The 23,452-nt window shown below is 44.7% G+C and overlaps 1 protein-coding gene and 1 long non-coding RNA gene across 10 annotated transcripts; one reads left to right on the top strand and one right to left on the bottom strand.

Annotated features, from left to right (window-relative positions):
- Positions 1 to 1,097: 1,097 nt before the first annotated feature.
- On the bottom strand, positions 1,098 to 22,599 carry ehmt1b (euchromatic histone-lysine N-methyltransferase 1b). 9 transcript variants are annotated; one of them, XM_078088198.1, is made up of 26 exons: positions 22,524 to 22,599; positions 14,209 to 14,299; positions 13,581 to 14,119; positions 12,525 to 12,789; positions 12,262 to 12,410; positions 11,517 to 11,672; positions 11,264 to 11,341; positions 11,009 to 11,156; positions 10,655 to 10,792; positions 9,870 to 10,150; positions 8,803 to 9,041; positions 8,499 to 8,714; positions 8,297 to 8,379; positions 8,100 to 8,206; positions 7,780 to 7,902; positions 7,537 to 7,638; positions 6,851 to 6,955; positions 6,604 to 6,758; positions 6,301 to 6,471; positions 5,980 to 6,124; positions 5,798 to 5,875; positions 5,537 to 5,652; positions 5,203 to 5,289; positions 2,903 to 2,981; positions 2,561 to 2,736; positions 1,098 to 2,446 (listed from the first exon to the last, which is right to left on the bottom strand). In XM_078088198.1, the coding sequence occupies exons 1-26, from the start codon at positions 22,551 to 22,553 to the stop codon at positions 2,257 to 2,259; spliced, it is 4,047 nt and encodes a 1,348-aa protein (XP_077944324.1). In that variant the 5' UTR covers positions 22,554 to 22,599; the 3' UTR covers positions 1,098 to 2,256. The 9 variants fall into 9 exon arrangements, with proteins under 9 accessions (XP_077944324.1, XP_077944326.1, XP_077944325.1 ...); XM_078088200.1 differs by having other exon boundaries at positions 11,048 to 11,156; XM_078088199.1 differs by having other exon boundaries at positions 22,533 to 22,599.
- Positions 17,588 to 21,192, top strand: LOC144388235 (uncharacterized). The gene is made up of 2 exons (XR_013452545.1): positions 17,588 to 17,979; positions 19,551 to 21,192. It is a non-coding gene; the product is annotated as an uncharacterized LOC144388235 (long non-coding RNA).
- Positions 22,600 to 23,452: the final 853 nt, after the last annotated feature.

The following is a 23,452-nucleotide window of genomic DNA, read 5'->3' as shown; positions in this document are numbered from 1 at the left end:
ACTAATTGAGAATATGGATAAGAAAGGGGTGGGTATCTATAAGCTTTTGCTTCCCCCTACTCCTTTTCTTGAACATTTTGTGGTCTACGTCTATGTTGATTTTTAAATTTTTTATTATTTGGTGTCTACATGTTCAAGAAATAAAATTCTTCAAAAAAAAAAAAAAAAAAAAAGGCTTCTCCAGGGTCTGCATCTTATTCTTGTCGATAAAACACACACCAGTTACACATCAAGGCTTCACTGCTGGGAGGTCACACACTCTGTGGCATTCTAGAGTAACACTGCTTGCACTGCTGTGACTGAAGACAAAACGTTAAAGTTTTCCCAGCTGCTATACTTAATGTTGGCTTTGCTGATAAGGATTTTAAGACTGTAACATGTCAGCTTTTCTTGGATAACAAACAGCTTTGTTGTTATCCAAGAAACTGTCAGGAGTGGCATCTCTTTGGGCAAGTTAAATATCGACCAAAAACCACATGGATTGCATTGTATTTTGGCTGCAAAACGTATGACCTTAACTGTACTTTGTTTGTAGTATTGTAAGTTTTATCAGCCTGCTAATGTAATCGCCACTATGTCAATATCCAGCCATACTGTCAGACTCTCGTTGAACATTTTTTAAATTTCTTACATTTATTCTATGAAAAAAATGCCATGTATAAATACCCTCGCTTTGGCTTTTAATCTTTTAAATCAAATTATTTTCCGTTGTTTAGTTGCACCTTCCATTGGTTTGAATAGAGGTCTCCGGCAGCTCTCTAAAAATCGAGGCGGAGGCGAGACGCTTTGAAAATCTAAAGTCATTAAAGCAAACTGCGTGCAGGAAGTGTGAGCAGCTCAGAAGGCCTCAGCTGCTCCAGTATTTCGGCGCCGTGCCCTGGGCCCCCGTCTGTCAAAAACCGAGCGGCTGCCCGGTTCGTGGAGGGTCAAACTGACTGCAGGCTTCAGATCTTTCAGTGTTAGTGTTTGACAAGATAACAAGCTTTAAAAAGTCTCACTGGAAATGAACAAAATCAGCTAAATGACTGAGCTGGAGAAAGAGGCGATGGGATTTCCAGGCTGGCTTCCCAAGACAAAAAAACGCAGCAAATAGCGTGTCAGAATAAATGCATTAGTAGTAAATTTATTGAAAAAGATACAACCAATTAGGTGAATGGTTCACGGTCCAGAAATATGTAACAGAAAGTTATGAATTGCATTTTAATAACCTTTTTTTGTCATTTATACCTTTCAAGACTTTGCACAAGAGTCACTGCTTTACTAACAACATTTAAAAAGACTGGTTGGCTTCTGTCAACAAAATCATGAAACAAAAATAGCCGAACTACAGTAACTACGCTTAGAAAAGTGGAGTTAAAATGAAAACATAAAAAAACGTAAAACGTTCTCTTATCTTACAAACTATGTTCAATTGGGTAATAAAAATGAAAACAAAAATCTTTGTCAGCACCATTTTCTTGTTTTAAACTATTTCAGTTTAATGAAATCTTCCACAACTGTGGCAGCATGCTTAATAAAACGGCCAACCAATTTATTCACAACAGAAACGCCTCGTCTTGGAGGAATGATACAGCATCTTTCTCTCTTGACAATCTATACTCAAAACAGTCCACTTTTTAATGCGCCACGCCTTTGTCTTTCCCATCGTTTCAGTTCATTCATCAATTTTTAAATCTACCACGGTGGCGAATGTTGGACATTGATGAAGGGACACAAAGAAGTGGCAAGTCGATATTTATCAGCTAATCTTGCTGGAATGGTTTATGATAAATGACCGCAAAAGGTCGAACAAGTTAAACCCAGCCCAATGCTGAGGTTGTCTTTGCAAAAGTCAACGATACCCTCATCCCGACCCAGAGTTTCCATAATAATGATTTTTTTTTTTAAAGCCAAATAACAATTTAAACCCATTATCTTAAAATAAAAGAAATCGACCAACGACACAGTGTGCCTTCCCAGTAAAGTAATGTGTGACATTATTTATGACGTATAAAGAATGTAAGGTATTTTTATTGTCCCCTGTGACTGTGCCGTGGGTCACGTCGATGTCACGTTGACCATGAAGATGTTCATGGTGCACGAGCTGGAATAAAGCAGCAGCGAGTTCTTCCAGAATTTGATTGTGCATCTGTGTTTCACGGGTTGTCTAGAATGTCTGTGTTTCCAATAAGGAGTGGAGATCGAGTACGAGTCCATCGATTAACGTTCAGACGGGCTGCATCGCACGGGAGTACGGGAGCCCAGCGCGGTGGGGTTTTAGGACGGGCTGGTAGGGGCGTTAGAAGAGCTGGTGTCGGGCGACGCACTGGGCTGCTGCCGGCCCTCTGGTGTGCTGTCGGCCTGCAGCGACGCCATGGCCGCTGACGAGTACTTGCACATGGAAGAACCGCATTCGCAGCTGAACGACTTGCTTTTGACTTCCCAGAAGTGGTCGCCGTAATTAAATCTGAGAGAGAGAGAGATGATTGTTATAGAAAAATACTGTCATTTAATCCAAGCCTGCATTAATCCTACTTCCAGGGTTGGGGGAGATTTGGTAAAAAAAATAATAAAGTGTTACCCGAGCTCTTCTCCAGCCTTGATGTTTTCACTGGCAAAGAAGGCAATGTGTGGGAACCGGAGGTCCTGGTGGGTCGTGAACACTCGACAGGCAAACAGGTTGGGCTCGCACATGTGATTGAGGAAGCGGCTGATGTTTCCATAGAAACGAGCGTCGATGCAGTATAGGTCTTGTGGCTGGCAGGGGGAAAATAAATGAGCGAGAAACAAGGAAAAAAGGCTGCTAGTGCACAGCTGAAATAATTCCTGAAGTAAAGAGCGGATATACACAGAACGTCTGAATAGTAACTAGGAAATCATCATCATTATTTTAGAGGATGTTGTCGACGCATTAGTGCTTTACCTTATCATCCAGGCTGAACAGGTAAGTGTCATTCTGCCTCATTTCTGCTTCGGCTTCGGAGATGATCTCACCAACGTACCTGTTGAAAAGCAGGCGACCTGTCAGTAGCTGCAGACATTTCCCGTCAACATTTCATGGAAGGCTTTATCATCGAAGACTGCAGTTCTGAGATACCGAGCTTCAAAAAGCCCCGCTGGTAAAAAAAAAACCTTTCATGTATTTTTCAAACACTGAACCCAAAAGGTTAGTCTTTTTTTTTTATTACACAATTTTTATTATTATTTTTTATTACACAAATCGGCACGGACAACTCCACAAAAAAAAAAAAAAAATGTGAGCGTGAGGAACTGAACCAATACTCCACCAGCTACCTTCTCATGAACTCTGGACTGGGCCTCCAGAGTCATTTTTTTTTTTATAAAACAACAAACATGTTTTATCACATTGTTAGTTCTACATAAGGAATTTGGAGTGCAGCATTGCCTGTGACCATGTTGTATATATTAATGTTTTTTATTCTATCGCATGTGTCCTCGCCGCTGCGCCTTGTCTGGCGCGGGGGTGCCAGGGCAGAAGATGTGGTATGTTGAACAGATGGTAAAGCCCCAGGGGCAAGTTTGTTATAATTAATTATATAATTGAAATTGCAAAAATGAAACTATGTCTTACTCTGTGGTTTAAAATATTGTCTTTTTCTGAGGGAACTCAGTGTGGAGGGGATGGTGCTGGTGCTGGAGCCCAGGAGCCCACTAGAGGGCGCCACCGCCTCTGTAATCGTCCTTGTATTTGTAGTAATGGCAGGTGGAACATTAACCCCGTTACACAAATGGTAGACAATTGTAGAAGTGAAAAAAATTCCAGACTTAAAATTCAATTATTAAAAACGAATTTATTGGACGCTATGGCCGACGGGGAGGTTGAAGAGGAAGTTGTTTTTTTTTAGCGTGAGAAATTGGATGTGTGGCGGGAGTGCGTTACTAGTGACCGAAATGTGTGACACTTGAGAGCCCTGAAAGTGTGTCAATAGCAAAATATGCAAAGTCGACGTAACCTGGCACGGGAGCACCACGTTGTTCCGCTTTGATGTGAGGAGCGTAAGGAGCCTTCCGTTCGTCATCCAGATCAAGCTAGCGTTAGCTCGCTAATAGCCGCAGTAAAGCAATTAGCAAGACTAAGACACGTTTTTATTTACTCGCCTCTTTTGGACCATTCATTTTTCAATCTGTTGTCTTGTATATATACGTCATGCTTGGTCCCATATCGGTTATTGTTTACAAATATTTTTGTATGTGTTTTTAATGCTGTCATATACGGTAGTCTAGTGTGCTTGCGCATATACTGTGGGTTATACGGTAGTTGATGTTATGCCTGTAAAGGGAGACACGGTGATCTATTAAACCAGTGCGGCTAACAAAGAAGCCTTAGCACTTGGTTGTTTTTTAGCTGTACTTAGATGGGGTGTATACATTTACTTGCACTACAATGATGGTGATAATTTATTGAATAAGCTTCAAGTGAACATGGGGGTGTGTTTGTGAGTGTAGTATAGAGAACAAGTTCTGACGTTAAAACAAATCCTGTTAAAAAGAAAAATACAAATCGGAAAATGTATCAATGATTGTGTTCAAGGAGCAACGTGTACTTTCTGAAGTATTTTTTTTAATGTGAATTTGCAGTTCTGTTTTAGAATAAAGGGTTGGAATTTAAAGCTTTTTAATGAGTTTTATTTATTTTTTATCCGATTCATTGATTAATCAAAGAAATAATCGACCGATTAATCGATTATTAAAATAATGATTATTTTAATAATCGATTAATCGGTCGATTATTTCTAGTTGCAGCCCTACTTAAACTGTAAAAAGGTTGTTTTGAATAAACAAGGTTTAGTCAGGAACTTGTTGCTTCTCTAGACAACTGCAAAAATAAACTATAGTCTGTTATACTGGTGTAAGCCTTTTTCTGAAAAGACACACAAACCCTGATGTTGCCATTAAAAAAAAAAATTAGCAGGCTAATGACTGTCACAACAGCAAAAACACCTCGGGGACATCGACAGCACTTCTGAACGTGAAAAGCTGCTACCGTCTGTCTGGATGCAAACACTGAATGTGTGAGAGTGGCACGTTTTTTAAAATTATGATTATTATCGGGGAGGCGTGGCTTTTAAACAGCCTGGCTGCTCTGTGTTCCATGACAGATCAGTAAGGATGCAAAGCTGTGGCTGCATTACACTGATGGTCTGTGGTTCAAAAGTGAAATAGGAAACATGAGCAGTGTTGTATCTGAGAGACGGGACTTACTCGCATACAAAGGTCCCCTGTGGTATGTCTTGTACTGCACGGACACCCCAGCCCTTCTTACTGGTCCTGAAGAGCTGAAGCCGGGTCCTGGAAGATACACAAACATCTTTAGAACTAAAGTCAGAATTACTCCCTGAAGCAGATAATTACTGTGACACCTTTACCTCCAAACCTGAACTTTGCAGGATAATTGCAACCAAACATCTGGAGCATAATTCTAACACCACAGAAGTTGTGAGTTTTAAAACTGTCAAGCAAACACAACTAGAAGTAACTTGAGAAGGAAAGGTGGAAGGTTTTCTTGTTTGTATTCACACGGATCAAGTTTGAGTACCTGATTCCGTTTTGCACCACGCGGTTCTTGCAGGTCCTCCAACAGGAGCATGCATGGTTGCACTCAAAGATGAGCGGAGGCTCCTCCCGGCAGAACTCAGGTAGCAGACAACCCCTCTAGACACGACAACAAAAAATGACCTACATGAGGACGTACAGTATGCACAGGATATCTCCCCTGTGATCTAGATACTAAACACTAAACAGTATATTCACACATCTCGTTAAAGATGACTGGTGGGTTTAAGTGGAGGTCTCTTACCTTGTCGTACCAGCAGCGCAGACTCAGTTGCCCACACATGCAGATACTCGTGGAACAGTTTTCTTTACAAACACAGTACTGTGAAGGAAGAAGGGAAGATTCTTATTGGTCACTTCACACCTGCGAGCACATAGATCTTTTTATTCCCCGTAAGACAGCGGATGCAACGGTTTCTAACTCACCTGTAAGTGCGTTATGTTCCTGTCGATGTTCATGGGGGAGGTGACACAGTTTTCGGGGATGTATTTGTAGTCGTCCGGGTATGGTTCGCTGTCCACAGAGTTGACACAGGGAAGGGGAACCTTCTCTTGCCCCAGAGCTATGTCACTATAAAAAGAAACAAGCAAAACAAATCAGATGGTCAGACGCTGGGGTCAAAACCTTTTCTTTGCTATCTGACCCTGAACTCTTTCTACCTGTAACCGACACCACATGCCCATTTCAAAAGACCCCCACCTCCCTTATTTCCTCAAACCCTACAATTTTCACAGCATAATTTCAACCTCTGAAGGACTTTCGCCTCCACTCGAGAGAGCCTGGTGCTCCTGGCGTCCCTCTCCCTCCGGTTGGTCTGCAGGGCCGCCCAGGCCTTGGAGTTGTGGCTGCAGCAGTCTGGTGGAGTCTCTCCCTCGCGGTTCTTCAGAAACACATCTGCTCCCCGAGTGAGGAAGAGCCTGAGGAGAGCACATTCTTCCCATTACCAACAACAAGCCCAAATTGTAGCTTTGGAACAACATTGAATCAAATCTCATTTCATTCAATTTTCTCTCCAAGCTTTTCTTTTCTTTCTAGAGGCGGGAACTCACGTGACACATTCAAAGCGATTCTCCCGAGCAGCGATGTGTAGAGGAGAGTCTCCGTGGATGTTGACCGCCTGCAGGTCGCAGCGGGCGTTCAGTAGAAGCTCGGCGATCTCCACGCTGCCCGAGAACGCCGCCCAGTGAAGGCAGATGTTCTCTTCCTAGACGACAAAACGACACAAAACGCCAGTCAACCAATATTTGATCCATGTGGGCCGCACGCGACACCAGTGGACGGACACCTGAGACGTACCTTGTCCCTTATGTTGATGTCGGCACCTTTGCACAGAAGCAGATTCACCTGGTCCACATGTTTGTACTCCGTTGCCCAGATCATGGCTGTCCAACCTCCATCATCCTGATGGGAAAGAGATACTGTCAAGCTCAGCAAACTGATCGGCTGAGTAAAGCTCAAACGGTGCCGCCGTACAATTATATCTACATATCAAACTGCCCTTTTGCTCCTCATCCGAGGAAAGACCGTGTCTTCACTGATGCAAGGAAAACCTTCTTGCAGTGGAGTCAAACATTTCAAACAAAGTCTGTCTAAATCTAATATTCTGGCATCAAAGTACATTTGAAGGAGGCATACAGTCAATATACAACGTTTACATTTAAATACTCATCTTAAAACCTTAGAGAAACAATAAGTGGAGTCACCCTCCAATCGAATTAAATTCTTTTAGTCAGTTTGTCCCAATGCAGAATTGTTGATTTTGATTGTTGATTACAATTGTTCAAGATTTGAATTATTTGCATTATTTGTAGAAATTCTGACCATCCCTACAGCATCTTCAGCCCAAATAGAATAACTTGAGGCAATGTTAGTACAAGACAATGCCAGTGAATGAGTGGGATATCTTCTATCTCGACTACAATAAACCTGAACTCACTGAGGAGATCAAAGTGGCTGATTTGAAAATGGGAAACTGTACCAACCTGACAGTTAATGTTGATTAAGCCTGTAGACAGAAGATGCTCAACGATGTTGTAATGGCCAGACTTTGCAGCTAGATGCAGACACGTGAATCCTTCAACATCCTAAGAAAAGGAATCAATCAATTATTAAAGATTAGTTTCTATACACACACACGTGATAAAATAAGTAATGTCACTTTAACAACTTGAATTAATAAGCTTCTTTTCCATAATTTGTCTTTCTTATACTAGACGCAGGTTGACCTTGTGCGTGACGCTGGCTCCAGCTCTCAGCAGGTACTGCGCCGTCTCAATGTGGTCGTTCTCGCAGGCCTCCATCAGTGGCGTGCGCTGATCGTCGTCACACATGTCTAAGTTTGCTCCCGCCTGAAGTGGAAAAGGACATCGCATAGAGACCTCAGGAGAGCCTGCCATAATCCTTAACTGTTAAAAGTATGACATTTTTGAGTGTACACAGTGGGACATTTCTCATCTTAAAAGATCAAACTAAAGATCTAAAACCAACCTTATTACTCATAATAGCACAGGACTCCGCACAAGGCAGGACTGAAAGAATGTGTTACCTGCACGAGCATGTGGCAGATGTCTTTGTAGCCTCCCTCCGCTGCAGCGTGGAGCGGAGTGCGTTTGTTCTGAGAATCCATCTTGAAGTTAGGGTCGATACCGTCCACTGGAGGATAAATACAGAAAACGTCAGATGCATACTGAGAAAGATAAAGATTGCACGGAGAACCTAAAGGAAGATGTAAGTTTAACGGACCCAACATGAGCAAGACCTTCTTCAGTTCTCCCTGTTTGGCTGAGAGGTAAAGCTGTTTGGGGTGAAAGCGCAGCTTCTTTGGCCTGAAACACGCACAAGCAAAACAAAAATAGTTAGTGGGCTGTCTTGTGTTTTCCTTTAAAGCTGCAGGCTTTTCGGTCATTTGGAAGAATCGCGACCACAGTCTGCAGGAAGGACGCACTTCTCCGTGTCGAGCGCCACCAGGATGCTCTCCAGAGTCTCTCTCGGCGGCCCTGGAGGGATTGCGGGTAGCACCGCTGTCGCCAGCCCGGACGGCGGCGTTGAGGTCCTGGACGACCCGGCAACGGCAAAGGTGTCGAGTCCGTGTGCGGAGGGAGTCGACAGCGAGCTGTCGGCCCTGCCGCTGACCTCCGCCCCCAACGCAGGAACAGAGGAGCTGGAAGAAAAGGGCCGGAGTTCACCACCGACCGTAATTACATACAGGAAGTTTCCCGCCCGTTCAGACTCCCCGGGTGGTCCTTTACCTGCCGGTGGTGGTGTCCGCTCGGCCCTCGGGGACCCCGGGCGTAGCGGGTCCGTGTGTGAGCGCCGGCACGGGGGGCACAGTAGAGGTGGTGTCGGCCTTGGCGATGGTGACCTCCTTGGCCTTGCCCGCCTCCTCTCCACAGTGGGGACAGAAGCTTTGACCTTTCAGCACTGACGCACAAGCACGATGGAAACGGTGAGAGATGCTGAGGTCCGGTTGGCACTCCATGAAGGTCCCCTAAGCAACGGAAAGACCATTATTAGATTAGATACGTTCTGAATTTGGAATTCAGCAGCTTTATATTATCTTGAACCTTGTGTGTTTAAGTGTCGTCAGATCTTAATAAATGGCACAACTGTAAATTGCTTCCATTTTATTTTACACAGTGCAGGATGATAGGTGGATTTTTCAGCATGAAACATCCACACACTTCAATCAGCGCAGTGAAAAGTTGACCAAGAACCGAATGAAAAACCAAATGATCTGTGTTGGCGGATTCATACTGATGCAGCTGTGCCCTTAAGGGATCTCTGTGTGGTGCAGGCACCTCCCATGTGATGCCTCCACAACACTGCTGTGTGCGTAGAATGTTTTTCATTTGAACCAGCGCTTTTCAAATCCTTTGTCATGCAGTCATTGATTTATTTTATAGGCGTTATTCTATTTTTCCATTTAGGTTTGGCCCAACACAGGTCCAGTGCTGCAAGAAAATTATGGAAGAGCTGGATGATGGAGAGGTGCACCTCTAGGTCCTCTTTTTGTAAGTTTGTGGAGCTCAGTTTTTTATTGAATGATTAGTGAAGTGGCAAAGATTATTATGTTCGCTAATGCCAGTACTCATAATTCATGTTTTTAGTAATGCTCTCTACAGAAAACCACATGCCGTCAAACAGTCAAACATATAAATATGGCAGAACAACGGGTTGCATTAATGGCTCTACACTTTGGAGAGCCATTAATGAGCCATTGGAGGCTCTTGAAAGCAGCCCCGAGTCCATCCCCTCCAGTGAGACATGATCATCCCCCGCTGAAGCCCCGACATTGACAGAGACGATGTGCACTCACAGCCCTGCAGAAGAAGCCGCAGCCGGGGCAGCACTGGTGCTTCACCATGCCGTTGCGGTGGTCCTCGCACAGGACCAGCAGCTGAACAGAGTTGGAGGGACGCATCATTTCATGTTTCAGTATGGCACCCTGGCAGCGGGTCAGCTGTCCGTCAACGCTCTCCGTGGCCATGCACTTCCTGTCTGCCAGCGTGAGAATCTCTCGACTCTTGGGCGTCTCCATGCGGCAGCTGCAGAGTGGAAGCTCTTGAGCTTCCTCGATCACGGACCCCGAAGTGTCTGCTAACGAGCAAAGTGAGACATTACCTCCATTTGCCTCACAGTTTAAATCAGGTTCAGTTAGATTGAAAGAAGGACTCGACGCACTACATTATACTTCTATTCTGTTAAATGATTGTTGAAACACAAGCATCTGCACAATGTTTTACTTATTTATTAATGTAAAAGGAAATCGTCGAACCAGGAACTATTTATCTATTCAACAAAATAAGTAATAAGTAATAAAAGATAACAAATGTGGACGCACAAATGACCATTTACGTTACTCGGTGCTTCAAGCATATATTTGTTGGTACCAAACAATTAATGAACCAAAGGCTACTGACTGAAAACTGCTCTAGAAGGAGCTGTGATCTCAACGGGAAAAAGGTTTTAAGTGAGATAATCATCATGCACGATGCTGGTGTGGTGGACGTTTGACTTTTCTTCACTCTGAATGACCACGTCAGGTGTAGCAATATAACAGAATGATAGTAAGTGGTGGAACCACATTGGTTCTAATCTCACCTTTGTTCTGTGGGGGAGCCGTTGGCTTCGGGGGCTCGTTGAGGTTGATGGACTCCGGGGAGCAAAGCTGCATGCGCTCCTCCCCGTCCGCCCGCTCGGCCTGAGCTGAAGCTTCGGGCTGATCCGCTGCCTCCAGGTCTGAGCACAACGACAGTGTTCCGTAAGAACATGCCAAAATGTCTCAAGTTGAGATTTGAAGGAAAGTGTGTCAAGTATCCATAAGAGGAGCTATGAATAGTTATGATTAGGAGTGTAACCATCTTAAACTCACTACGGTCTCCAGATGAGATTCTGAACATTTAAGAAAATGTTGCTTAAAGTATATGAATTTTAAGATTGTCATCGAGGGCCAACCTGTTCTACCTTCCCGAGCCACGTGCGTGTGACAATCACCTTTGGCCTTTATCCTCCTCCTCCTCCTCCTCCGTTTCCTGGACGGCTTGAGCCACGGGCCGTCGCTCTTCATTTTCTTTTTCAACTTCTTCAGACTGGACTCGGTGCTCTGAGGCAGACGCACGCATAGAAGACTTTCAAGCTCTTCTGTCTTCACTCACAAGAGACGATGCAAGATGAGATGTGACACTTCTGAATACCGATGGCCGGTCTTACCAAGTCGGACTCTGTGCCTTCCTCCTCTCCATCTTCTTCTCCGGACTCCTCAGACTCCACCTCATCGCCCACCTGCATCTGAAATGTTTCAATATATTCTGTGTTGTCATCACTGACTCCATTAACACCCTAATTATTCTGCATGTTACTTATTGCTCTTCCAAAGGGACCTGCCTGTCTCAAACAATGAAAAAAGCTCCATCTACTTTAAGAATAAAAGGATCCCATATCATGGCAGGATGTTTGTTCCCACCTGAGAGACAGGTTCCGATGTTGCTTCCTGGACGGTGCTGACGGGTTCTTCTGTCCGCTGCTGACGCTCCTCTTCCTCAGACTCCACCTCCTCGGACTCCTCTTCTTCAGATGCAATTTCGAACTTCTCGCCATTTATGTTCGCTACCTCTTTAGCCTGGGAGACAGGACGACAATCTCAATCAAGTATTCATTCTTTTTGGTTTAATAAAACAAACAAATAATATATACAACTGATAAAGACCAGTTAAAGGTCCAGTTAATTTACGACTGCGTTTGTCCACTTTAGCCTCGTCTATTATATTAAACAGTTATTTAAGAATAACAGGATTCAGGGCTGGGGGATTTCTGCTGCTGTTCATCAAGCAGCTAGCAAAGTGCTACAGGAAGAGATCAGAGTTAAAAACAGCGTGAAGGGTTTTGTCAGGAGGGTTCCAAGCAGATTCACTCTGAATTTACCACCCATTGTTCGTGGCTTCCTCTTCCTCCTCCTCTTTGATGCGCGCTTATGGTCTGGCACCTTGTTGCTAGTATTTACTTACAGAGGTTGATGCTGATAAAACGTACGACATACGAATATGAAATGGGAGAAGGTCAAAAGGGAGAGGTCAGAGTCTCAGACTCTTCGCGTGTCTTCAGGAATGATTGAGTGAACCTCCTTTTGGGTAATCACCCCGTCGTCCTGATAACCGTACTCATCGCGCCCTGAATAGAGTTTGCTTTGATAAACTTGCGGAGTAAAGTACCTGAGGGCTCTTGGCGGACTCTCGCAGTTCATTGAACATTTCCAGCACAGTTCTCTGCTTAAGCACTTTGGTTTTCTTCTTGGGAACCAGACTGTACATTCCCATCCTCCTCTTCTTCTTCCGTAACGACAACCCTCCCGAGTACGGACCTGCAGCACAAGAGAACAACACGCGCGTTTACAGCCAAACCGCAGATGGAGGCGGTGCTCTGTCCTGACCACTTGTCTCTGACCCAGAGTCAGTGTTTCTGGAGTCTGTCTCACCTAGTTGGAGCTTGGCTGGAGCCGGAGGAGTGGGACTGGCTTGAGGAGCCGCAGAAGCCGGGGGGTCCGGAGCATCCTCGGGAGCTGGAGGGGCCGGAGGTGTAGCGGGAGCAGCCGGAGGTACTGGCGATGAAGCGGTTGGTGCTGAAGCTGGACTGTCCGGGCTATTCTGAGGTAGATGGTTCTGCGCCGAGGGCTGCTGCGAGGGTTCAACGCGAGTCTCCGTTTTGGCACTCTTTGCTTCCCTTAATTCCCGGTTAAGAAGCTGCAAGGAACAACAACCAGAATCCGTTATGGTCATCGTCATAGCTCGTGCATAAGGGATTTACATGAGGTCTGTTTGTCGCTGGGATCGCTCATTGTTCCATATGTCACACGCTCTTTCATTTTCACCCTGATGTTATGTCCACATGACTGGGAGTCACACAGGAAGAAACCTCTGTGTTACAGTAAACAAGGTCCTCCTGCAACAAGCCAGCTCAGAAAAACACCCACATAGAAAGTAGTGTTAATGAGATCATTTTTTACCTTTGTGCTTCTTCTTTTATCTAAATTGTTCGGCGACCTTTCAACATGTTATGTCATGGCTGAGTAAATAGTCTCCCGCTTTCCATTAATGTTGTCCGGTTATGGCCAAATGATAATCACAACACAACTGAATGGATACAATGACATTTTAGACAGTGTGTAGGGAGAACATAAAGAAACAGTTTTTTCCAGTTTGGGTTGGAAGAACTAGACTGGCTTCCACAAATGACCCAAACCCTCTTTCAGCACCTTAGGGATGAACTCAAAAATATGTGTGTGATCCAGTTATCTCTACCAACACCAACATTGGTGTTGGACCTCACAAACGCTCCTGCAGACATGTTTCAAAATCCAGTGGAAAGAAAGCAGATTAACGGCTGTAGTTTGGGGGGACACACGTACTTTGAATGTTAATGTAGTTGTGTGACAACACTGATATGCTGTTGAGAATTCAAAATATTGACAGAAATCTTTAGGAAATAGTAATAGGAGAGAGGAGCAGGAAACCCTTCTGATTGGCCGGTTTACCTTTTGTGCCGGGGTCACAGCGGGTCTGGACATGGTCTTGCGCGCTCTGTGTATCGTGACGGCTGCCGGAACCGGGACAGGAGACGAGGCCGTGCCGTTCTTAGTGTCTGATGTCTCCTGTCCCGACGTAGTCCCCGTACTGGGGTCAGTCCTTAGCGTGCCTGAACTCTGCGCGCACCCGGACGCCGATGCCGGGGAAGATTTGGTCGTGTGTGTCCCCGTCGGTGAGCCCGAAGGCAACCAGTTAGTCCTGTGGGGGGAGACTCCCGGACCCGGCTTTGCCGCAGAGCCGGAGCCGGCGCCCTCGTCCTGCTGCTGCTTAGTGAGAATGAATCCGTTGCTCCCAGTGACGGAACCGTGCGGCGGCTCCGCGTCCAGCGCGCCGTTTTCGTTGAGCAACAGAAAAGTCTTGTTGTTGCTGGTGGCAGAGCCGCGCGTCGGGCTGCTCCTGCGCCACGCCGCGTCACATTCCGTGCCGTTCAGCATCGCCTCTGCTGGAGGGGAAGAGGACAGTCTAGCAGCTACGTCTTTGTCTACATCTGTGGAATAAAAACAAAAAAAGGAAAATTACAACATAAACAGTTCATGTTCATAAATGAAGCACTTGACAGTGGGATTTGACTAATACCTGGTCTCTCCTCTCCGTTGCTTGCGGCATCATGTTCCTCTTTCTTTGTGGATGCACCGTTATCCACGCTGCCCTTGGCTAGACCAGCGGGCTGATGACACAAGAATACGGGTCAAGGGAAACCACAATGACAACTATGTTATTGTTGTTTTCAATCCATAACCTTCTCACTCAATTGAAAATTCCCAAAATGTTCCTACACAATTAATTGATTAGTTGATTTTGACCATTTTCATAATCAATTAAGCGATTAGGTCATTTATCAAGCAAAAGGCGCAAACATTTTCTCAGGCTTTTCTCATTTCTATCAACGTTAAGTGAAAATGTGCAAAAAGACAGCTTAAATGATTCGGAAAAGAATTTTTGCAGCCCTAAATTATATATTAACTGAGAAAAGCAGCAGAATCTTTGCCAGCTTTGCTTGGTTATCAAAAGAAATCCAGGCCCAGGCATTGGTATTTGAATAAAACCAACTTCCGCTGACAGACCCAACGTGGCTTCTTCTCAGTAACGCGTCTTTGTCGGACTCAAAGACTATAGATTGAGCAGAGACCATGAGGGCGACCCCCGTCGCGTTCATTGTCTGTATTCTCTCTTTCTACGCCACAGCCAACTCGGAGAGCAGCAGACGCACGGCCCGAGCTTCAAAAGAAACCCCTGCCACCCACAGACCGTCTCTACATCTCACGGGACGCAGCGGTCGAAGTGGCAGGAAATCTAAAAGTCTCTCTTCTGCCTGAGCAGACAGGCAACCTCGTTCTCAATCTGGGGGGGGAAAAAAGGCACCAAGGCCAAACAAGGGGCCCAATAGATCAGTAACCCATGCTTTTGCTTTCTCTTTAGGTCCACCTTTGCTTCTTCAAATGTCAAAAGGGACAGTTCTCACTGTGTTTCCCTAAAGAAGCATTACTTTAGGACTCAACAGCAAGGTTTACTGTCCCCTTGGCCAACTGTGAGTTTCAAACCGAGCAGAATTAAGGCGGCTACATGGATACTTCCGGCTGCCTATGGCCAGTGTCTTTTCTGTTGAGTGGTAAATGCAGCCACTGAATCGGATTGTCCCCAGACAGCAGAGGAAACATCTTTCTGCCAATCACAAGACCTGCCAGAGACAAGAGTTCAGAACCAGCTTCATTATAACAGATTAAACTCTCCTCTCCAAAAGGCTCCGGATGTCAAACCTCAGATACACAGCGTTTGTCCTGAAGCCTGCTCACAACCGACTTCCCAACTAGACGAGGCCCCACGGCAGAGTCTCCGAACCCTTCCCCAAACACGTGCTTCGGACTCCCTGAGCCGAACGTGAACATGCACCTCGTCACGCAGCAACAAGGTCAGGCCAAGAGGAGCCAGGAGCTCCATGTCCGAGAGGGTTTCCCAAAGAACATCTAGTCCAGATCGATCCTGCGTGGCGTCTGATCTCAAGGCTGCTACTGAGCACATGTGAGGGGGACGAGACGAAGGCTCCTTCGGTTCTGTGTCTCCATGATTGAGGAGAGCCAGTTACAAAAAAGAGCCAAAACAACACACCAGCTTCAGCCCTCCCCCTAGTGGTGGAAAGTGGAACGGAAGCCACATGAGACAGAAAGGAAAAGGGGGGGGGGGGGGGCAGAGAAGCCTGTCTGCAGATCTCCGCCATTTCGCAACCAGACTGTTTACTGACACTGCGCGGCCATTGCAGCGGTTTTCCACTAGATGGAGAACGAAGCGGTCTGGAGGCACGTGGACGTGTCGGCTGCTGAAAGAAGCTCCAAATGCGGAGCCAAGGTGCCAAGTGTTGATCAGGAACCTTAATTATTAAAAGGTAATGAGCTTAATGGTTATTTGAAATAACCCCATAAGCTATTATATGTAATATTAAACTGCTTCAATCATTCACCGGGCCAACGACACAATGTGGTCAGTGTATCTGACGAGGCCTGGATGTTCACACTGACGTGATCTTAAGATCTGCTGCTGGGTGCCTGTAAACGAACACACAAAGCATCACACATTCAGCTGACACACTCGTCACACGCACAGGCTGCGGTAAACACCCAAATGAGATAGAATGCTACCTGACTTCATTTCACACAACCTGACAAAACAGTAATGAGTTCTTGAGCAGCGATCCACACCGTGGTCTCTTAAAGCGAAGCAGGATCTACTTTGATTAGAGGGTACTTGTCCACTTCTGCACAGCCGTTTCTTATGGTTTTTCCCATCCCCACTAGAAAGCCTCGGCTTTAAGTTGCAGCCCCTCAAAATTGGAGCAAACTGTTTATCAGAAATTTGCTAAAAACATTCTTGATACTGCGCATAGTCAACACGAGTACAGGGCTTCCTGGTAATCATCTAACGATCTTACACTCTGACCATGGAATCGCAAAAAACATACCAAAACAACAACGATTTAAAAAACCCTAACCGAGATTGATTTGCATAAAATGCAGGAATTAGCCAATAAATGACCTGGCCATTTATTAATTGTACAAACTGACTGATGCAAGGCCCCTTAGCCAGAACGCCGCAGAGAAGATCAAAGCCACTAAACATGGATTCTCACGGTGACGGCGCTGTGGCGCCCAACACGCACCCAGCCTTGTGTTCCGCTATGTTCTTCATCCAATAGCCGAAGCTGCACAGATGTACAGTCGCCTGACACCATTATTTACCAACCAAGAGGGACGGGACACAAACAGGACATTGGATCCGAGATTGTCAAATTTACTATCAGGGTCGCTCCCAGATCTTCCTCGAGGTCACACGTTACATCATACTTCCCAATGTGCGGTTGCTCTAAATACAGCTGCTGTGCTCAGAACACACTTGAAATCTGCCTGTCGTGCAGCGTCTCTGCTACCAGAAAACAAGACACTGCTCCTCGAGAGTAAGTCCTTGATTCAGGGAATCAAGAGCATTCAGTCTGCTGACAAGGCGGCGGCTTTGGGAAATGCACCTTGCAAACCGAGAGACCGTCTCAACCAGAAGACGGCAAGAGCTCAAACCAACTGACAATCATAGAAAACGGCTAAAAGGCAGCGAGGAGCGAGACTAGGAATCTCTCCTCGGACCACAGAGCCAAACAAGGGTTAAGAGTATAAAGAAGTGTTTTCTCCACAATGTGCCTCCAGGAAGCATCATACCTGCTTTCTTCTCATGGCCTCCATTGAGAAGATGAAGGCGTCACAGTGAGAGAGAGACGGTGTGGGTGTGAGGGAGTGTGAGTGTTCGAGAGAGGGAGAGAGCACGAGAACGTGTCGACCAGATTGCTCCTCTTTTCCTTTTTCTTTCCCTGCATGCACCTCGCCGGTCATGTGACCTGGTGGCTCCCTCTGTCGGTGCTCCTCTCCGGAAGAGTCTCCACAGAGCATGCTCAGTCCTTTCTAACTGTAGCACCACTCCATTTCTGTGAACAGGAAGACCTCACGGCCACTGGAGGAGTCCACTGGAACGGACTCGCCACGTAAATACTGAAAGGTGTATATGACTGGAGGACCGCTTCCTACCATTGTTTTCATCTCACACACCAATACTGAGGTAATCTGTAGTTTGAAGCCAGAACCATTTGCTTCTTTTCTTTTTTGTTGTCTGCTGTTGGTCAGCGAAGTAAAGGCAGGGTTTAAGACTTCATAGTGGGTGTGTATAATCAGCCACCCTGCCGAAGAAGGCCTCAGAAGCTAATGGGATGAGGAGCCTGAAACCTTTGCAAAGTCTTTTGTCTAAAAGACAAGAGAAAACTGAAGAAACGGAGTGAGCTGCTATTGAGGAAAAAGGCCTGATAAGAACAGAGTGAGTAAAGATGTACCATCCGAGGTCGGCACAGTGCTCCATTACAAAGGCTTCCCACTGTTTTAAGGTCTCTGCTGTGTATTTTCCCTTATTATAATAATTTGTTAATTGTTTTTCAATCATCCATTTAGTCCATAAAATGTGCATTAAATAGCAAAGTTGCCCATCAAACGTTATCAGAAATCACTGTGTTTATAATCAGAATAGCAGCCTGTCACTTTGTAAAGTGTTGTATTGAGTCACGTAGGAATGCAGATGGAGAGATGTTGGTAGCATCTCCTGTTTCACAACTGAACAATGAAAAACAACCTCGTATTGAAATGCAAGCTCAGGTTGACCAACTTTCAAGACTCAAAGCACAAAAGAGAAATAAGTTCTTCTTTCTAACCACAGCAGAGTTGCAATAGAGTAAAGATACTGTGAAATCCGCAGATACTAGATACTGTTTTGAAAAGAAAGGGCAGTGAACACAATGTGAGACTATGAAAACACCCAAAAGGAGGCCGACCATGAGCTTGACACAACAACAGAAACTGGAGCCCGCAGCAATATAATGTGAAACTTGTTTTACATTACATTACATTACAGGTAATTTAGCAGACACTTTTATCCAAAGCGACTTACGTCACAATTTAAACCCATGGCTTTTTCACATTTTTGCCTGGGGAGCAATTAGGGGTTAGGTGTCTTGCTCAGGGACACTTCGACGTGGAACATGGGGCAGCCTGGAATCGAACCAACAACCTTGTGCTTCCCAGCACACCTTCTCTAACCCCTGCGCCACGACGACCCCGTTTTACCTCCAGCTAAACAAATGTCTGTGTCCACTTGAGCATGTGTGGGCTCTCGCAGTCGTACTCTAATAAAGTTGATGTGATTGCAAAAAATGTAGAAATACGCTCCACCAATTTGGTCAATATCTCAACAGCTAGACGAGGTTTCAGTGGCATTTTGAAGAAGAGATTTATGATGGGAAGGACAAAGCCTCCTCGTCTTCTTCCAGCGCTGTAGAAATACGTTTGGACCGTTAGGTGGAATGCAATGAAATAAAAATATATAAACTTCCCACCTGTACTGCAAGTACTGTCTGTACCGGAGATCAGGGCTGGAGACTTCTGGTATTGTAAAGCATATTGTAATGGCACCGTCATTTCTCCCCTAAAGCTACATTGTAGACGACATTAGAACCCGTTAAGAGGAAGCTGTGTGCTGCACAATTCAGCTTGGCTAAATAAAAGAGCCAACAGCTAATCGAGGTTTCATCGAGTAACATGATGACGCGTTCAAGCTCTATTCAAAAAAGGTCTATTGGGACACGTTTTCATCTACCATCTTCAGGTTAAAATTTCAATTTATATAATACTTCACGATCAAAAGCATTCGGCTCAGCTGTAATTTGTGTTGAGTGCCAATAGAAAAATGCAAGGAGCCAACACGCTACACTACGGTGTTACTCACAGAAAGAAGATGAGAACACTGTGATGATTTTATATTTTCAGATTCAAATATTATTTATAAGTTTTAAATCTTTTTATCACTTTCGGATCGTTTTTTTTTCTTCTCACATTCAGACTTGATCTGGCGTAGGGGCAGGTCGCTGATATTGATCAAAAGAAAGAGAGGGAAGAGTCGTTGCCTCAGGCAACTCAAAACAACGTTTACAGCTGCATCATCTCAGCTGTGACCGCCACGGAGCGCCATGGACCAACCTAAAAGGATGAGCACGTCTCCATCTGCGCCAGAAACCAAAAAGGTTTGAATCCAGGCTACAGAGATGGCAGTAAAGTTACTAATCTGTAATGACCCCAAATTGAACCGATTTCTAGGAACGGAGTACTTTCACAATCAGTACTGGAGAAACGATCGCTTTGTCCAAAACAGTTTGTCAACAAGTGAGTCATCCTCACTTTTCCACACATGCGGTGTACCGATCAGACGACCCTTTAACATCTATTTCAGCAATGCTTGTTCGCTTACGCCGGTCACACATCCCCTTTTTGTAACACATTTGTGGATGTTCTTTCAAAAAGGGTTTAAGCCGATCACATCATTTCACATCCATACACAGATGTTCCTATTGGGGAGGGAGAAATTGTGATGAAACATATATTCAAGTGTTGATTTTTGGAGTCTGTAAATTCATCTTAGCGTATGTCACATGCGTATTTATTGCAATTATCCCTAAATAGTTGTGACGAGTGCTTGTTTGTTTCTGACCCGCAGTGATGCGTCAGCAGCATCGTACCCGCGCATGATGTTCATTGATTGTTGACAAACTGTATTTCACCTAAAAGAGCCAAAAGAAGCGCTCGCCATTCAGCCAACCCTCGTCTCCTGCTGCGTTTCCTGTACGCATTCACACACTAACCGAATGCTGAATGACATGACACACACATGCGGACGCTCGCCAACACACGCATGCACACTCGCAGGAACATGGGTCTGATGTAGTTTGTGGATTCCCAGGCTTTCAACCTGAAATCCATAACTTTTTTTCAGTAACAATATGATAATTACAGTTGGGGTGAATTGTTTCATCCGCATGATTGAATATTGTTAAACATTAAGGATGGTTGCTGTACATTTGCTGTAAAGTAACTTGCTGTCAATGTTTAGCAAATCTGCCTCTGGGTAACCAAACTCTATCTTTCCCCGTCGTGAAGTCTGTTCGAACCGAGGCCGTCACACAAGAAGTGACACGTCCTTTCTCGGAAAGTCAAAGCACAACAGCACACACTTGTTTTACCAAAGGTCCTAGTCAGTCGTTCAAATGAGCATTTGAAAAACAGGAACTTGACCTTTTTACTTTGTTTGCATTCACATTTTTCATTTAGCTGACGCCTTTATCCAAAGCAACTTACAATGAGCACAATTAACCAAGAGGGCACGAACCGAGAGTAACAGCAATCATGAAAGTACAAATTCTTCAAGAAAGCCAAACTACAAAGTGCTTTAAGTAAGTGACATCATTAGTGCTAATAAAGTGCTACCTAGTCCAGGTACAGTTGGTAGAGGTGTGTTTTTAGTCTGTAAAGGCTTTCTGCTGTGCGTAGATTTCATCAGGTAGCTCATAAAAACTGCGCTGATCATTTACATTCTGGTCAGTCTAATTTATTTATCGTTTTAGCGGGAATAGTCGTCCTCTCCCTTCATTGTCAACAGTTGTGATTGAGCACACTTATTTTGAAGAATAATAAATCCAGTAAAGACTCATGATGGTGTCTGATGATTTACAAACATTGTTTCTAAAACGACAACAAAAAAACTTGCACTTTTCAGGAGGCAACATTTTTAGATCTAAATCAATGAATGAAACCCAAACCGTCCACATGGCTATTTACCACCAGAGGTCTTTTTTGTGTTTGAAGCCACCCTCTAATGCATTAACAGATCTCACAAGACAAAAGTTCTGAGTGCCAACGACAGTGTCCTCGATGCCTCACACGCGTCTCTCTCGGTCTGTCTCTCTGTGCTACCTCAACGCTGCTGGAGCGACCTCTGCCGAACAAGTGTGGAGCTCTTAAAAAAAAAAAAGAAGAAAAAAAGAAGAAGAAGAAGAAGAAGAAGAAACAAAAGACACAGACAGACCCATTTGCACACTCGTCTTCCACTGTAGCCGAACCAGCAGTTCAACCAGTCCATCCTTTCTGGATGAAGCCCTGAACAGAAGAACATGGCGACATGCCACAGCCGGACCGGGACCGGTTAACGCCGACTGAAAGCCATGGCCAGAAGTGCACATAGCTAACAAAGACAATACCGCAGAAGGAAGGGAAGGGGGAATAAAAAAAAGTTTCATATGAAAAGGTTATTCGTGCACTGATCATCAAAGCCGTTCTACGCTCGCGCCGTGTGTTTACAGTGGGAGGCTGCAGGCAACACAGTTGCCTTCATTTGACGGCATCAATTATCATGAAGCTAACAGACTGCACAGCCTCATGGGATAAACCGTGGCATCAACCGGGCACAATACGTACAGTGACAAATCACAGAGATTTGCCTCTGCCCGTCAAAGAAACACGTTAGACCTTTAACGGTTCAACGGTTTTGTGTGGATTTGGGAAAGTGTGCACTGTCTGCTAGCTAGCACGGTTGCTAGCATCTAGCTAAACAAGCAGTGTACAAATGAGCTACAAGTGAGCCGGTAAACGATATTACAGCTAAAACCACGAATAACGTCGGCCACAACTGCACGCATATCTATCTCCAATGTATTTAGAACCGCTAAAACTGGACAGAAGAAGGACAGTGACTTGAGCCCGGACCATGAATAACTAAACCCGGTTTCAAAGCCCACCGTATGACCCGACAGACAATTCAGGTTCCGGGGCGCAGCATCTTCCTGCACATTCAACTGCCCTCCGGTCCAGCACAAAAGCAAGAGACTGCGGGCTGGCAGCGGCCAATTTACGACAGCGCGACACCCCGACACCGATAATTTGCTCATTTACAAGCGGGTTACTGGCTGCCAGGGTCAAAAAACATTTTCCAAGGCCCGGAAAACAATTAGAAAGTAAAGCAAGCTTAGCGTAGATAATACTCACTACACTCACCTCGGTTCCAACCGAAGCCATGGTGCCTAGACGTAAACTCCGCCCACCCGCGTTTACGTCACATATGTCGCTGTGCCGCCGGTGTAATACCACACCTGGGGATAAAATTGTTTATTATAATGTTAATAACAATAATAATAATGCTGTGGGTAATACCCATTAGATATTAAGATCACGGAGGCGGGGGTTATGTTACAGCACAATAAGCCGTATAGAAGGATTCAAACCTACAGATAAGAGGCCCCTGAATACAAAATCAACAAATATGAGCGGAATGCAAACACAAATGGCATTTGACTAGAACAAAGTCATGGTAATGTAATACTTTTGTTTGTATTATAGGGCAACTCAAAATATCTGATATTAAGGCTTACTTGGCTTTACCTTAAGGAATTTCATTTGTAGCTTATGTAGCTTTGCTTCATTCAAAATAATTTTCTGATAAAAGCCTTAACTTACTGACGTAAAACTGATTTACCGGTAGGCTTGCTCTATAAAAGCCTCTCTGTACTTGTTACTTTCAAATTTGTTGTGTCAGCAGGTGTGATCCTTTGATATGTCTTCACTCAGCTCTGCAGATGTTCAGATTCCTCTCATGCATGTTCGTTTCCTATCTTAGTTCTTCACCACTGGAAGGAGACTTACAGTATCTATTTGAAGAGTATTTGTCTTTACATATTTTACTTTCCTTTTAGTTATTCCTCTTTCAAAACATTCATAGAAACGTTTTGAATTACAGTACAACTCAAAATATACTCATTGTACACTTATTATTCTTTAAGGAGAGTAATAAAATAAATGGGGGGAAGTGAACTGTTAACATCTGAATGAGCAAATCGTCACAGGGTGTACTTTTGAATGTGAATGACAATGAGTTAACTTGTAATTAAATGTGCAATACACAGTGAACATGGCCAGTC

This window comes from Gasterosteus aculeatus, chromosome 14, assembly GCF_964276395.1.
Source record: "Gasterosteus aculeatus chromosome 14, fGasAcu3.hap1.1, whole genome shotgun sequence".
NCBI lineage: Eukaryota > Metazoa > Chordata > Actinopteri > Perciformes > Gasterosteidae > Gasterosteus > Gasterosteus aculeatus.
Note: the sequence above shows the minus strand (reverse complement) of the source record. Positions and strands in the feature narration are given on the sequence as shown.